General features: G+C 41.5%; 1 protein-coding gene across 1 annotated transcript in view; it reads left to right on the forward strand.

Annotated features, from left to right (window-relative positions):
• ZDHHC13 (zinc finger DHHC-type palmitoyltransferase 13) overlaps window positions 1-17,617 on the forward strand; it is a 30,569-nt gene that overhangs the window by 9,759 nt on the left and 3,193 nt on the right. The window contains exons 7-15 of the mRNA XM_056852208.1: window positions 1,563-1,725; window positions 3,566-3,691; window positions 4,874-5,007; window positions 6,822-6,922; window positions 9,773-9,897; window positions 13,201-13,263; window positions 15,361-15,454; window positions 16,072-16,155; window positions 16,847-17,004. Coding sequence (XP_056708186.1) covers window positions 1,563-1,725; window positions 3,566-3,691; window positions 4,874-5,007; window positions 6,822-6,922; window positions 9,773-9,897; window positions 13,201-13,263; window positions 15,361-15,454; window positions 16,072-16,155; window positions 16,847-17,004 — 1,048 coding nt within the window. The remainder of the gene's footprint in view (window positions 1-1,562; window positions 1,726-3,565; window positions 3,692-4,873; window positions 5,008-6,821; window positions 6,923-9,772; window positions 9,898-13,200; window positions 13,264-15,360; window positions 15,455-16,071; window positions 16,156-16,846; window positions 17,005-17,617) is intronic.

The following is a 17,617-nucleotide window of genomic DNA, read 5'->3' on the forward strand; positions in this document are numbered from 1 at the left end:
GTGACTTTGTGAGAGTCACCTGGACATTAAAACAATTTACATAAGAGTTTAAAAGTTTTAGCAAAAGCGCTTTAGTTAGACCTTACCTTTTAAAACAAATTTTGTTCCTTTGATAGCATCTTCTGAATTTTTTTCAGATGCTAGTTATATTGTGTATCATAGATTTCATTCTCTAACATAGTGTCTAGATAGCAGAGTGTTGGTTTCAACGGCCATTTATGCACGGGAGATTTTGCCTTGGACTTGTTGCTCTCTAGATGCACATTTTCCCCATCCAAATTCTCAAAACTCAAAAATAAGCCCCCATGCAGGATTTTGAGAATTCAGACGGGAAAAATATGCATCTAGAGAGTGGCAAATCCAAGGCAAAACCTCCCGTGCATAAATGGCCAACGTTAATTCACAAAGTGTTCTTAAGAACGGGGTTTTTGTTGTTGTTGTTGTTTTTGCATTAAAGCTTAATTTTTATTATTGTGAATTTTATTGTTTTGTCACGAAAAGATACTTCAAATTACTGTGCCAAAGATTATCCGAAACATAGTCCCATGATGATACTGTTTCTGTTTATATCTGGCCATACTTGTGGCCCACTTACATGATATATCTTACCCATTAATAAGTGCTGTGCTCTTGCACGGAGCTAACCAGGTCCAATGATTTAAGTGGAAGCTGTGCTAATATAGTAGTCTGACTTTTAGGGTGGCCTAGTACAAGTAATCTTTAATGAAATATCACCCCATGCATATCTATTCTGACCAGTCCAGTCATGTCAGATAAATTTATTTTCCTCTAAACATCTCTGTTTGCTCAAATGGTCTCTTGTCAACGTGAGCTGCTCCCATTAATTTTAGAGGTGCGGTACTCACTCATTGGGCTGGATCTATAAAGTGCAAGCAAGAATACATTGGTGAATTTTTTCCTCCTCTCCCAGTAGCCCCTGGTGCTGGGGATTGAGGGATCTACAAGAACAAAATGCTGTGCAACTATAGTGAGGAAGGGGGAAGGGGGTGAAATTGCCCCTCCTCTCTGAAGCTAGCAAAGCCTCTAGTGCCAGTGATTTCACCCACTTCTCCCTCTGCTCTGCAGCCCCATATGCCCCATGGCAATTGGTCCACAGCGCTGTCCCAACCTCTGCCTCACCTTCTCGGTGGTCTAAAGGGGCTTCCAAGGTAGAGGGGAAGTTGGTGAAGATACGCTCCGTAGGCTCAACCCATTTTCCTTTATTGGCTGAGAGGTTGTTCAGCTCATAGTAGCCATGCAAAATCACACCAGTGTTTGTGGTTGCGCTCTGTGCATGAGAGAGGTAAATGGAGGAAAGAAGCAAGGGGGAGCTGTCCTTGCAGCGGTAGCTTTTGAGACCGGCATACTATATTGGGGGGGGGGGGGGAGAGACCTCAGCTTTCCTAGGTAACTATTTAGTTTAGATTTTTAGATTTTCTTAAATTCCCAGATATCACCCTGCCACATCTAATGTTAAGAACATGATTTAGTAAAGGAGAGCGTTTCTGTCGTTAGGTGCCTTGTCTTGGCTAACTTCTATATATACCTTTACTTCCTTCTAGGCTGGAACCTACTCGATTTTTATTAAAGTTTAATCCTTCTCTGAATGCTGTAGACAACATAGAAAAGAACACTGCCTTGCATAGCGCTGTTGCAGCAGAAAATATTAGCGCTGTAGATCTCCTTCTCGAAGCTGGGTCCAGTTTGGACATCAAAAATATCAAGGTGTGGCCTGCTTTTATCATGAAGAACCTTGTAACCAATAAAATCACAAGACAGTGTTCAAAATACTGCTCTAGGGCTGCATCCTTTCCCCCTAAAGTCAAAGACTCCTGAGTTTTATTTCAAACGAAAGAGCAATGATAGCTACAGGAAATATTACATTGCTATTCCATTTTCCTAAATCACTCATGAGCCTGAGCTCTGTGCAGAGAACAGAAATCAAATGGGAGTGTACCTGGGTGCCTTAATCTTTACCAAAATTTTAATCCCATAGTAAAGATGAAAACCAGGAATTCTGAAACCTGTTTGTAAATTAATGTAGGATAGTGTGGCTGTGATCCGGAAAGACCTGTTTCGAGTCTCAACTAAACCAAAATCTCCCTACATGGGTGAGGCAAATCACTAGCCCAACCCCACTTGCAGTATGGGAATAACACTGACCCTACTTCATGTGGTTGTAAGGATTAGAGAGATTATGTATTTGATACATGTACTGTTTGAAGTGCTGCGTAAACGTTGGTTGGGATCCAAAGAACCTCCTGACTTGTTCTGTGGGACCAGGAGGTTTCTCAAACAGCAACTCTGCTGCTAGTTATATGGCAAACTGCTTTTGAAACAAAATACTTTCCAAAGCATGTTTTGATACAGCATGGCATTCTGTTATTCAAAGAAAAACAATCCAGTTCCGCTGAGCATGACCAAGTCCCAAGTGACCACACTTTACCTTCCAGCTTGTAGTGTTGGTGATCTTATTATTTTATGAAATTACAGTGTTACTGAAACAAAATGCTTGTTTCATAAAGCTCTCTTGCTTTCCCACGCTTTACAAAGATGGAACAGGGTGGAAATATAATAGCACCTGAGTAAAATCAATAGGAAGATTTCTAAAGGGAGTAATGATTGTTCTGTTGGATGGTAATGCAGAGGTAGATGATTGTTACTGTTTTAAAAGAGGTCTGTCTTAAGGTATCCTATTATGTGAATTAAATGTGCGATTTTAAATGGAACGGCTAAATAAATGCGAAATGGAAGAATAACATTTTGAGGGATTTAGCCTGTGCCTTTATTAACCCTGTTATACTTCAGAATTCTTAAACATCCTGCTCTGTATGATTCCTCTGGATTATAATGCTGTTTTATTTTAACTTTGTTTGGAGGTCTGACTGCAGGGTGCGTAGAGGATTATTCAACCCACCAATTATTTAGTTATTCAACCCGCCAATATTATAATACTCCATTCATTTATCATAATTTAATTTGTTTTACATTAAGGTTATCTAATAACTTCTTTCCTTGCCTTCAGTTTTAAACATTTTTCAGTCTTGTGATGCCAGCAAAAACATTTGCTTGGTTCACCTATAATGCCAAATCATGTTGTGGTATTATCTGAATGGTTCCATCGCTCACATGCTCCCAGCTCCCTCCCTCTTTCTTTGCATGCTCTGTTTCTGTCCTTTTTTGTTGCAAACCATAGTTTGCCATTATAGCTGAACCATAAACTATGGTTTCCTCTTGCCACTCAAACATGACCTGGAAACCAAAATAAATTTATGTTTTTCAGTTCTGCTTGGAAAGCAAGCATAAAGCATAGTTTTCTGGGTCAGTTGTATGCAGTTGCCAAAAAACCCAGGGAGGGATTAAAGGGAGAAGACTAAGTAGTGCACAAGTCCAAGACTTGGACCTGATAGCCAACCTATGGCTTGGCTTTTGCATTGTGCTTTGTTATTTTTCACTAAAATAGGACTAGGCAGTTAAATGGATTTTAAAATCAAGTCACCCACCTAAGTTTCCTAATTCCTAATTTTTTCTTGGTTTCTAAAGTAATTAATGTATCTGTTTAAAGGGAGACACACCGCTTGACCTTGCTCATCGAACTCAGCATCGCTTAATTATTCACCTGATCACGGAAGAGGAAAGAATGAGAGCCAGAAAAACTTCCAGGTTTCTGAGAATACTGGCGAAAAATGAGGTATTACACATGGAAACAGATTCCAGAACGCAGCAGCACACTTAAAATAAAAAAGTACTTGTATGTAAATTAAGGATATTGTCAGACCAGCTGGAGAGTGAAGCATGGAAACAAAACTAGAATTTACTGAAATTTGGAGGGTAAACCCAGCATGATGCAATTGGTGGTGGAGTTGGTGCTGTTCAATCTCAGGGTGCCACTGGAGCGCACTCTGGTCTGAGTTGAGAGCCAGTGTGGTGTATTGGTTAAGAACGGCGGACTCTAATCTGGAGAACTGGTTTTGATTCCCCACTCCTCCACATGAGCGGTGGACTCTAATTTGGTGAACCGCGTTGGTTTCCCCACTCCTGCACATGAAGCCAGTTGGGTAACCTTGGGCTAGTCATAGTTCTCTCAGAACTCTCGATCCCTCCTACCTCACAAGGTGCCTGTTGTGGGGAGAGGAAGGGGAGGAGATTGTAAACCGGTCTGATTCTTCCTTAAAAGGTAGAGAAAGTCAGCATATAAAAACCAATTCCTCCTTCGTCTTCCCTGATGAAGTGAACAAACTGCTCAGAAGTGTGGGGCCCCATCACATCTAGACTTGCCACCGGACTGTCATGGCTGTTAGTATTATGCCAAGCTGGGATAGTTAAGGTGGCTCCAGGAAAGAATAAACACCTTTTTGTGGGAGGGTGTACTTCCAAGAGACTTGAAAGACATAGTTGTAAGGCCTCTCTTGAAGAAGGCATCCCTGGATTCCACTGACCTCAACACTGATGTCTTCTGAATAACTCTTTGAGGGGGGCAATAGGAGCCTTCTTAGAGTCTGAACCTTGGAATAATCAAACAGCAAGAAGACAAAAGGGACAGCAAGGCTCGAAGGCTTGCGCGTGTTTATTTAACCAAGACAACCATATCCGTGGCTATCAGTGCATTCCTAAAGAGAGTTACTCCAGTCTAAGCCCATTAAAATGAATGGGCTTTGATTGGAATAACTCTCCTTAGGAATGCACTGTATAGGTCTTTAATTGTAAAAGGGCTGCCAGGTGGAGGAGCTGTTGCTGCTAGGTTGGCTCTGCTTTGAGACGAATAGGCAAGATTGTACCAGAGATCATTAACAATCACAGCTGACATTTTTTCTCTCCTCACTTGGTTTTATCCATAGCACATTCCAAATGAAACCTTTCTTTCTTTTCTTAGTTCTTGCTTTTGCTGGTGATGGCATTGGTATTGATATGGGCTGTCGGATATGTAGTGGATTTAAATTCTGATTCTTGGCTTTTGAAAGGAATCTTGCTGTTCTTCCTATGTGCCATCATCTCCCTGTTTGCAAGGTATGTAGAGTTACCTTTCTCATTAATGTTGAGTCTGTGCTGTAGAAAGGGGTTACTGGAACTGTTGGTAGGCTGTACAGCTTTGGAGGATTGGCACAATCCAAATAAACCCTGCAGGCACTTCACTGGCTGCCCATCAGTTACCAGGCTCAGCTTAAGGTTTTGGCTATCACATACAAAGCCTTCCATGGCCTTGGATGCTCATAGCTGCGAGACCGCCTCTCCCCCTATGTTCCACCAAGACAGCTTCGCTCATTGGAGCAGGGTTTTCTGCAAGCGCCAACCTGCAAATGGGCAAAATCAAAAACTGCCCATACACTTGCCTTCTCTGTTGTAAACCTAAGAACATAACATAAGAAAGGCCATGCTGGATCAGACCAAGGTCCATCAAGTCCAGCAGTCTCTTCACACAGTGGCCAACCAGGTGCCTCTAGGAAGGCCACAAACAAGACAACTGCAGCAGCAATGTACTGCCTGAGTTCCACAGCACAATATAATAGGCATGCTCCTCTGATCCTGGGGTGAATAGGTATGCATCATGAATAGTATCCATTTTTACTAGTTGTGGCCCCACCTTGTGGAACAGCCTCCTTGAAGAGGTCAGGAAGGCTCCTGCTGTCATGGCTTTCCACAGACTTGCAAAGCTGAATTATTCAAGACGGCTTTTCTATGCAGGCAGTAGACTTGCTCTGTACTAAATGATTCACAAAGTTAGTTAGAAAAATTGTTAGGGACTGTGGTCTATACTACTGTGTATAGTTTGTTGAAACTAGGATCCTGCTATGGAATTTTGCATCATTTAATGTGTCATGTTAATACTTATGCCTTGCTTCAGTTTCTGTTTTTAAACTTCTGGTTGGTTCTACAACCCTAATTCTTTTGCGTTGTTTATTGAATGTCCCATCCATCGGTTGTATTGACTCACTCTGTGTCCAAGTGAGAACAACAGACTGTAAATAAATACATACACTCCTATTAATACCGATTAAATTTAAAGTGTACTCTTAATTTCAGCGATCGCTGAGTAATTCAGGGGGTTGTTTTTACACAATGTGATTCCCATGACGGGGGAACTAGTGGATTAGCAGTTATCCAGAACACACCACCAGAACTCCTTGGCTTTGTAGAACACAGTGCGCGTTTATTTTGTACAGTGCACAGATAAAAACAACCATCACGTACACTTACTCCACTATATTTCCCCAACACAGAGTAATTGTCATACAGACTTATATACAGTACTGCACCAGATACCAATTAGGCCACCTGTAGACCTGCCCACAGTATTGCATCAGCCTACTGCCTAAATCTGGTTTGCTGCAGTTCACTCTGGGACCTGCAAGGCTCTTGCTGCCTCTTGCATCAGCTTAGATGTCTCTGATCTGACAGCTCTTTGACAACTGTCTCTGTCAAACTTATTACGAGCAACTTGTATCTCTGACATCCCATGGAATGCACTTGCCTGTAGATTGTCATATTTTGTAGTTCTACACATGTACCATAATGTGCAGATCCTCAGTGCACATAATCTGGGAAGCCAAAGCCAGTCACTACTTAGCATGTACATAAACTGAATTATGTAAGCGTAGGGTTGTTACAAGTAGCATGTTGTGTTTCTTGTGTTTTCCAACATTGAAGTGATTGCCGTATAAGAAAATCATACTGTGTGAATCAGTTTCATCGTTCTTTGAGTTCTGCCCTCAGCCACATTTTATAAAGAGAATACAATAACCCCAGGAAATGGTTCCATTAAATGATTATTTGGATTGTATTTCAGGGGATATACTGAAATGTCTTTAAAATTTCCATTTCAGGCAATTCATAAGTTTCAACAAACTGAAATATTTTCCAGTAGCATTTTTGCTTGGCTCCATCTTCTGGATATCTGTGACCTGTTTCATCTGGTTCCTGCCTGATATCCTTTAGCATGACAAATATCTCTGATTAAACACAGGTCTTGTTCTTGTAGACATGAATGTGCTTCGTTTTCCGTGGACAGCTGTATGAGTGTAAAGTATGTATGAGTGTAAAGTAAACTAATGTATGAGTGTAAAGTAAACTAATGGGTTGCAGCATGCTTAAAATATGTTTCACTGGCAACATTTCTGTAGGGCCCTTTATCCTAGGAGAGGTGTGTTCTCATCTCTGTGTTTGGCACAGAACTCCTGGCTTGCTGCATACTGTATATGGTATGAATATGCATGAGTCTGACATACAAGTGTGGTATTTGCTGCCTTATATCTTCCTTGTCACTACACAGAGAGCTTTATTTTCAGATTGTAAAACACGTCTAAAAAAAAAAGTAACAGTGGAGACATTTGTAAGTACTGTTTTAAGCCAGCTTTAATCTATTCCAGTGCTAAATAGTATTTCAGCATTAATTACTTCATGCTTGAAGTGGCATTTTCTTTTTGCTTGGTATCTAATGAGATCTCATTTAATACAGTTGTCTGAATTAATGTCTGTGTACTGTTGGAGTAAATTCCAGTTAGGGTTGTGAGCCTACATTTGCCTGGCTCCCAAGAAACATATTTGATGTTGTTGCTGCCTGCCGGAGGCTTCATCTCACAAAATGTATTTTAGATGATGTCATTGTAGACCTAGGTTTCAGGCATTAAACCATCAGTCATGATCTTTTGCAAAGATGCAATTTCCACACATGGAATCCATATGAGTTTCCACCCACTGATTTCCCTGTCCTTTTTGTAGCTACACAGGGATACAGAGTAAATGGGAGGGAAAGCTCCCATTATACATCCTTTTCATCCCTGCTAGAGCTGAACAGTGCACGAATGATCACAAAAGTACCATGCTTAGACGAAAATGGTTCCACTGAAACAAAAGCACCAACCAATGATATTCTGGCCTCCAGTCGAAGGTGAAATTCCATCATTCAGTGATACTTTCAATAATCTTGCCAGGTAGCCTATTAAAATCTTCTACTAGCCCACACACTTTAACTTTTGCCTAATTCTTTATCACATGTGACATTACTATGTAGCATATATATATTGATGGGAGGAGGAGAAGATTTGCATTCATGATCAAATGAGTAGTTGTAAGGTGTTTTTCTGAACCTTATAGATATGGAGTCTTAAATCTGACTTAAAAGGTAAAAGATGATTCCTATGAATTTTATCAGATATTTCAGTGATCGATATGTTACTTCACTGTGTGTTTAAAGCCTTAGAAACAGTTTGGTGCTTCTTAAATTGCCATAAAGCAATTGCTAGTGAACCGTAAAGGATTGTTTAAGGAGGAATGCAGGCCCACTGTGACTCTTTTGTGATACATTTTGTGGGGGGAAATCACTTGCATCAGTTGTGATATAGACACCACAATGGATTGGGTTAAATCTCAGGATGCTATTGGAGTGAGGTCTGATTCTGCTTGTATAGATGGCTTCCAGTTGGTGAAGACTGATAAAGGGGACAAGCTGCAGAGAAGCGTATAGCTCACCATGTTTAGGCTTGACCCCTTGCTCTTTGTGACTGATAGTATTGAGCCTGGTTAGTTTGATTCAGTAGGTCTAGTAGGGAGTAAATGCCCTTCTGCAGGAGAATGTAGTTCCAGCTGCATTAAAAGAGGCAGTCATGAGATCCCTGCTAAAGAAGGACCCAGATTACCTAATGCCTGATAGCCAACATTCATAGCTTGGAGATGCTGCTGGATCCTAGCCTAGAGTTGGAATCTCAGGTCTCCTCTATAGTGCCTTTCATAAGCTTTGGGTTGATATGCCAGTTACTGCCATTCTTTGAAAAGTGTGATTTGACTGTGGTGATCCATGCTCTCTAGTTAGAGTGGGGGACAATACAGGCTGCCGGGGGTTTCCTTTGAAAACTTTTCAAAAACTTCATTTGGTTGAGGATATGGCAGTTAGGTTATTGTTGGGGGGCTGGACATAGGGATCATGTCCCTGTCTAGAAAGATTTACACTGGCTACACAGTTGCTTCAGGGCACAATTAAAATTTCTTACCTTTAAGGCCTTAAACAGCTTGAGGGCGGGATACTGGAAGGAATGCCTCCTCCCATATTGTCTAGCCCTCAGCTATGACCCTGTACTCAAGCTCTGTCCTCTGTGTTACCACCTCCAGAGGTCAAGCCGGTGGCAGCCAGAGATAGAGCACCTCGCCTTTGGTATGCTTTTCCCATTGATGCTCATATTGTGCTGAGCTCACTTACCTTTGGTTGTCAGGCCAAAACCGTCCACTTTACACAGGCTTTTAACTAAGAGGTTCCAACTTTTTTACTGTTTTATGGCCTGTTCATGTGTGTGTGTAAAGTGCCGTCAAGTCGCAGCCAACTTACGGTGACCCCTTATGGGGTTTTCAAGGCAAGAGACTAACAGAGGTGATATGCCAGTGCCTTCTTCTGCATAGCAACCCTGGTGTTCCTTGGTGGTCTCCCATCCAAATACTAACCAGGGCTGACCCTGCTTAGCTTCCAAGATCTGATGAGATCGGGCTAGCCTTGGCCATCCAGGTCAGGGCAGCCTGCTTATAATATAATTTTTCACTGTTCTACATGTCTCGTGTGCTTTTATGCATCAGCTTATTTTTATTGGCCTGCCTTGTTTTTATTGATCTTTATGTATTTTATTGGCTTGTTTTATTGGCATTATTTTTAAATCCTTTTTATTCTTTAGGTTGATTTTATGTTATTGCTCTCAAGCAGGTCTGTAGGGGAAGCATACAAATTTTCTAAATAAATGCTTATTGGCAGCAATATGCAGATATGACAACTTATTCCTTAACTGGAGATCACATTTTTCAGGCACAGTTTCTCAGCTTCCTTTCTTTCTTGGTATGGTGGGGCTTCTCTATTATTTCTACAAAATGTTCCGAGCTGATCCTGGATATATCAAGACTACAGAAGAAGAAAGAAAAAAGGTATTTTGATTCAAAAAGCACTTCTTCCATGTTTTCTGTGTGATTTTTATTTGAGTTGGGAAAAGCTGACTGTGACCAAGCAGCAAATTCTGAGGCTAGTGGTGATAATTTCATCTTAATAATTATTGATGTCATTAAATATTTGGTTGTTACCAAAACCTGGGGAAGGGAGTGAGAGCATAGCATGGAACACAGTAATCGGTACAAGAAAATGAGGATTTGTTCCTTGTGTCTGTCGCATAATAAGGTCACGTTAGAGGGTCTTACAGACATCCTCTATTGAAGGAAGCAAAAAGAAAGTACAAGATGTTATATCAAAAGTAGGAGAGTGTTGTAAACTGCAAATTGAAAATGCTACCTGAACTCACAATATGAAAGAAATGTAACAAGCATGCAATTACGAACAATATTCCATGTATCACTAACAGGTACGTATAGATCCACAGAAAAAAATGGACAGTATAAATGTGTGACTACATCAAAAAGGAGCTAAAACAAATGACAAAGAGATTGCCAGCCTATTTTGAGTAGATCTTCATCAGACCATTTCTGTTTTACCCTGTTTATTCAGTTTTAAACCAGTTCAAGGCAAAGAGCCAAAAAAAAAGGTCTCTCACCCCTGCTGTATAAGATGCAAAATGACATCAGCTGGTGAACTGGTGTCTGTTTGAAATTATAACGATCTGAATAAACAGGACAATACAGAAATGATATGATGAAGATTCACTCAAAGTGGAGTTTGGCTGGCAAGTAGTTTTATCTACTTTTTTGGTGTATCATATATTTACATATACTGTCCATTTTTCTGTGTATTTATATACCCATTATTGATACGTTGAATATTATTCATAACTGCATGCTTGTTATGTTTTTTCATACTGTGGGATCAGGTGGTGTTTTCAATTTGCAGTTTATAATACACATCTGTTTTTGATATGGCAATTTGGTTTCGCATTCCCCAAGCTTCTTATTGCCTCTCATAGGATGTCACTTTTGTTTGCAAGTTGTCTGTGTCTTGCATATATGAAAAGAAAAGCCACAGTCCAGTAAATAGCTAACTCATCGCCCGCAGAGTTACAATCTAAAGAAGGTATCAGATAAAACAATATAGGAACGGGAAGTTCCTCAGGCACTATGATAAATTTGAGAACAAAGAGAGGAAAGGTGTGAAAAGCTTAAGAGCAAGAGGAATAAAGACATGCTTTGAAGCACATCCTTACTAATCGAAGGTGGCTTAATCGTAGATCTCATGATGCCTGCTCTGCCTGGGGCCAATATGCAGCTATTGTCCTGGGCGTAGGACTATTTTGTATATTCTTATAGTAATCAAATGCAATAAGATGTGACCTATTTAGATTAGAATATTGTGAAACTGGTGAAAACGCCACCCCGTCGCTATTGATATTGCCAGTGGAGGCATATTGTGATAATGCTACACAAAGAGAAACAGATAATGTAACTTTTGAGAATTTGATGGATAAGGGGGGTAAGATCATCAAATATTCTCAATAATGAAAGAATAGTTGAAAAAGGAAGGTGGACTTTTGAGAGAAAAGACACATTTTGAACAGGAGATTCAGGACACTTGTTAGGGAAAATGTATAAACTGTTGCTACAGTATGAAACTGAAACAGAACAAGTAGAGAACTGTATGATAAAATGGATGGAAAAATTTAGGAGCAGTCATGGATGTGACTCAGTGGGAGAATATATGGTCAAAACAAATTATGTTTACAGCATGTCAAATGCTGAGAGAAAGCTGCTATAAAGTGTACTTTAGATGGTATATAACCCCTAAAGATATTGCAAAGGCCAGTAAAGGATTTGATGGAAAATGGAAAATGTTGGAAATGCTGAAGCATAGATGCAACATTTTTCCATATGTGGTGGTCTTGTAAAAAAAGCAAGAAAATATTGGAAAATAATACATGATGAAATGCAAAGAATATTGAAAAGTACCGTATATACTCGTGTATAAGCCGAGTTTTTCAGCCCAAAAAAAGGGCTGAAAAAGCCGAACTCGGCTTATACACGGGTCAATACGGTAGGAGAGGGGAGGGGGGAGGAGGGAGGAACTTACCGCTCGCAGCCTCGCCCGGGAGCCTTTCTCCTGCCGGCAGGGGCCTGGAGGGGCCGGCAGGAGGTTCCTGCTGGCTGCTCCGCCGCCGCCCAGGCAGCAGGGAGCCTTTCTCCTGCTGGCAGGGTCCTGGAGGGGCCGGCAGGAGGTCTCTGCCAGCTGCTCCGCCGCCGCCCAGGCGCCTGGGCGCCTTTCTTCTGCCGGCAGGGACCTTCCTGGGCCGGCAGGAGGCCCCTGCCGGCTGCGCCGCCGCCACCCACGCGCCCAAGCGCCTTCCTCCGGCCGGCAGGGGCCTGGAAAGGCCTCCTGCCGGCCCAGGAAGGCCACGCCGCCGATTCGCCGTGTCTCCCGGTAAGTAGGGGGTTCAGGGGCTCTTCCCCCTCCCCCCCTTGAATGGCACTGGGGGTGGGGTGGGGTGGGGCGGGAGGGCCTGGGAGGCCGGCGGGAGGGCGACCTGGGGCAGGGGCCCTGCGCTCTAAAATGGCGGCCGCCATTTTAGAGCGCAGCATTGCCGGTAAAGGGAATTTCTTATTGACCCTCGGCTTATACGCGGGTCAATAAGAAATTCCCTTTTCTGGCCTCAAATTTGGGGGGTCGGCTTATACTCAGGTCGGCTTATACCCGAGTATATACGGTAAGTTTCTGATAGATCCAAGAAGTATGTTGTTAAATATTTTGCCAGATAATATGCCAAAAATATATAATGAATTGTTTAAGTATATGGTGACAACGGCAAGAGGGGTGTCAGAAAGTGAAAAGCAGAAAACTGAATGGACAAATAAAGTAGCAGAATATGCATCTATGGCTAAGCCTTTAGTGAATAATAGATCAACATCTGATTTTTACGAAAAATGGAAAGTATTTTTGAGTATATAGGTGTCAACTAATAAAAATAATAGAATTTAAGAATTTAATATATGCAAATATAATATTCAAAGAAGGCATAATAGAATAGAAGTTATAAAGTAAGTTCCATTATAATGTCAGAATTTGATGTGTATGTTTGCATGTTTGTATTTTTTATTCGTTTGAAAAATTAAAAAAGTATTTTTTTTTAAACCTACCCCATCTCATTCATCACTGTTTTCATTCAAAGGAAAGATAACAAGTGAGCACATGATGTTATGTTGATGCCAAGAATCCTCAGCCTACAAAAAGTTACCGTTTTTGGCACTCCTGTAGCTATGAAATGTAACGATGATTGCAAAACATTTTATGTCTTTCAGAACATTATTACCCTTGCAGAATCTGGCTCCTTGGATTTCAGAACATTTTGCACATCCTGTCTTGTAAGTCAGGCTGTACTGTTTCGTTATATTTATTTCATTGTTCATTTTCACATGCATTATGTGCAGGCCAGAATACAGGAGCTTCCTAGAGGTTGGGCAGATACTCTTGATACCCCACTGTGTTGCTGGCTGACCAGCTTCTCAGCAACATGTGCCACATACAGGCTGATGAGAGGCTTTCCTGTTCTGTTACTTCCTGACTGCCACTGCAACTAAAACTGAAGACCTGGTCATTCTATGACAGCAGGGAAAGTGGACAGAATGTGTGATTGCATAGAGAACTATTACAGATGGGCAGTTCTGTTTACTTAAAGTCAGTGTTTCTTAGAGGATTTATGAGACTTATTTATTTATTTATTTATTTAAAACAATTTTATGCTGCCTTTCCACCCAATTTAGGGCCCCCAAAGTGTGTGTGTGTGTGTGTGTGTGTGTAACTGTTAAAAGCAATAATTCTTTACCTGCTAGCAGAAGACAATGATCAAGAAGGACAGATGACTCTCCCTGGGGAAGGAACTCCATAGTTTTGGTGCCAAGACTGAGAAGGCCCTTTCTCAGGTTGCCACCCATCTAGCCTCAGATGGCAGGGCCCCCTGAAGCAGGGCCCCTGAAGATGATTGTAGTAGTTAGGTAGGATCATATGGGTATGGGCAGTCCTTAAGATAATGCTGGGCCACAGCTGGTGAAAGGTGCTCCTGGCCAACTGCTTTTCCAACAAGAGGCTTGGGTCCAGCAGTACCCAGAAGCTATGAATCTGCTCTTTTAGGACTGCTCCTTCATACAGAACAAGAGACACCTCAATTCCTGTGCCTATCCTTTGCCTACCAATAGCACCTCTTTTTGTCAGCAATCAGTTTATTAGCCCTCATCCATCCCGAAACTGTGATTCATCATTTCCAGAGCTGAGTATCGTCTGCATATTGGTGACAACTTACCCCGAATCTCCAGATAATCTCTCCTGGTGGCTTCTTGTAGATGTTAAAAAGCATGGGGGGGGGGGGGCAGGTGAAACCTTGTGGGACTCCAGAGGCCAAGGGCCTGAGCGGCAGTCCTCCTGCACCACCTTCTGAAACCTATCTTCCAGGTAGGGGCAAAACCACCAAAAATGGTGCTTCCCTGTCTTTTCTCTGAAAGGCAGTCCAGAAGGATACCATGATGAATAGTGTCAAAAAGCCACCAAGAACTTTAGGAGAATCAACAAGGTCCCCTCCCTCCATACATCTTTCAACACAGGTCATCCTCCAGGGCCTCCAAGGTCATTTGAGTACAATAACCAAGTCTGAAAAAAGATGGGCAAGGATCCAGACAATCTGCTTTGTACAGGAGTCCTTGGAGTTCTCCAGCCACCACTCATTCCGTCACCTTGCTCAAGAGTGACACGTTTGAGAATGAACAAAAAGCGGGGTCTTTTCCACAGGCAGAGGTTGCGCAGCAGTGTGACATGGCTTCCAGTTAGCTTGCTGCTTGGCCAACCAAACATCTTATTTATTTTGTCAAAAGGGGCTTCAATAGCATATAAGTTGAGTTGCACTTGTTGAGCATTGTATAGGCGAGGAGGTGATTTCCCCCTTACATTTTCTTTATGTGGCTCTCCAGATCCTCAGAGAGGATTTTGGGGGAAAACTTCAGACTGTTAGAGGAAGGAGGGTAAAGATCTGCTCTGCCAGCTGTTTCCACGAGCGTTCCTGCCAAATCCAACTTATTGTGCCATTGATCTTGGCTGACTGAAGATGGGATGGTGGTTCGTAGTGGTTAGGGTTGCCAGCTCCGGGTTGGGAAATACCTGGAGATTTTTGGGGCAGAGGAGGGTGGGGTTTGGGGAGGGGAGGGACTTGCATGCCATAGATTCTAATTACCAAAGCGGCCATTTTCTCCAGGTGAACTGATCTGTATCGACTGGAGATGGGTTGTTATAATAGGAGCTACTCAGTTAGTACCTGGAGGTTGGCAACCCCAACAGTGGTGGATGTTGTGTTTGGTCTATAAGTTGCAAATTCAGTTTATAACGGGGACCCAATCGATAAATTTAAGCAACAGATACTATGTACATTTTGAATGGGACTATGTTTTAATTGTTTTTCTGGCATCCTTGATCAGGTGAAAAAACCTCTGAGATCCATGCATTGCCACAGCTGCGAATCGTGTGTCGCTAGATACGACCAACATTGTATCTGGATTGGGCAATGTATAGGTGAGTTTATCTGAACACAACAGGAACTCTGGGTTGTTTTGTGTTTTGGTGCTGAGAATGCTTCTGAGGACAGAGAGGTCCTTAATTAACCAGCCTCTAGTGGTGAAGTGCGGCATGAAGGGTTGCTGACCAGCTGCACAGAGGATTGGATCCTGATGAGCTCTACATTCCACAATGTAAGGCCATTTATGCATGGGAGGTTTTGCCTTGGATATGCCACTCTCTAGATGCACATTTTCCCCATCAGAATTCTCAGAACTCAACAATAAGCCCCCATGCAGAGTTTTGAGAATTCAGATGGGGAAAATGTGCATCTAGGGAGCAGCAAATCCAAGGGAAAACCTCCTGTGCTTAAATGGCCTAAGAGTACAATAGCTTCATGAGAAGACTGCACAGTTTGGATATTTTTAAAGATCTTGGTTTAAGATATTTAAGACTTTTTATATCAGTGCATGTTTTATTGAAGAATATGGTTTTCAGATACCCAAGTTATGCTGGTCCATGATGATTTTTGACTGCAGCAGTGTTACCGTAATTTGAATTCAGGTAATACTGCTAGGGTGTATTGGGAATATTTTGTGAATGGGATGTAACCATTTCACCTTTTTTAACTCTAGGTGTTGGCAACCATTGTTATTTTGTCCTGTTTCTCCTTTTCCTGACAATGGTGAATATCTGGGCTTTATATGGAACAGTTTTATGTATGTATGCCTGACTCTTACTTCTCCACGTAGTTTGCTAGAAACTTCTTTCTGTTGATCCTTAGCATTCTTGGTTTAGCATTTAATCCAGACTGTGATACAGTATCATGCTGCAGTGTAAATGACAGAAAGTTGAGGACATAGGCTTGGGTTATGAATAATCACAGCAGAAGTGAAATAATCATTTCCACACTTCTGCATGGGAATTGTATTGTTACTGGTGCAAAAAGTGTCGTCACGTAAGAGGCAGTGGAAGAATGACTAGGGCCAGCTTTTGCAAACAGAGATACTGGGTGAAAAAATTTCTAGTGCTTTGCTTTCTTGCAGAAATGTTTACACTTGTAAAGATTTGGGGTTTCATAAAATTAATAACAATGAATGAATGTCATTGCCAATACAATATTAGACAGACTTGGTCATTTCAAAGTTGTAATTCATGTTTTTCAGGTAATTATCCCTAGGAATTGTATGAGAGAGTACATGTAGGTTTTGTTGATTTGTAATTTGGAGGGTGAGAATAATACCACAAATGCATACAATCAAAGTGAAAAAATCAAATTATGAATTGACCTGATGAGCATGACAAATCAAAACCAAAGCTAAAAATACTTATTTGTGTGTCTCCTCTCACATGATGGAACAGATATTGTAATAATCAAATAATAATAATAATAATAATTCCTTCTCTCAGACTGGTCAGAACACTGCACAGTAACATACCAGAAAGACGGAGCTTGGATTTCCTTCACACAAATAGTGTCTTGTTCTCCATGGGTGTCATATATTTTCACACTTGTATCCTTTCATACTTCGTGGGCTTCACTGCTACTAGCCCTTCAGCTTTATCAGGTATTGTTTTGACTTATTTAATGTATATTGCTTGAAAGCATTGCATTTCTTGATCACTTTTCAGCCACCTACTTTTGTGTTGCCCAGATTTACCGTTTCGGAATCGAACCAAAGTCTCATACATACCTATTCCATGCTTTGAATCAGTATGTACTGCTGAGGAGAATCTCTACAAACCCATCGATTATTTAGATGATATTTGAGGTTTGAAAACGTTGTGGCTTCCCTATAGGAACTCAGAGCATTTGGCAGTGTGGTCTTGGCAGCAGCATGTCTAATACCAGTAGAGCTACAGCCAGTAATGAGTGGGTCCTTACACTAATGTCTCTGTGCAACACACTTGTCCAACAGTTTGTTCAGCTCAGGAAGTGGGGGGAGGTGCTTAGCTACCTTAAGGCTTATCCCCCACATGTTTACTTTTTAATAGCACCATTTCAAAATTTAGGATATTGCTTGTGTTGAAGCACTACAAACCTTTGTCTGAGCTCTTGCAAATAACCGGTCCCTTAAGGCTGGGTTGTCAGTGTAATTCTGATGTAGAGCAAATGGTTGTTGTTGAGAAAGCATTAGGGTTCTGGTGGGAAGACATGGGAGAAAAATAGAACAGATGTCA

Source organism: Euleptes europaea, chromosome 6, assembly GCF_029931775.1.
Source record: "Euleptes europaea isolate rEulEur1 chromosome 6, rEulEur1.hap1, whole genome shotgun sequence".
Taxonomy (NCBI): Eukaryota; Metazoa; Chordata; class Lepidosauria; order Squamata; family Sphaerodactylidae; genus Euleptes; species Euleptes europaea.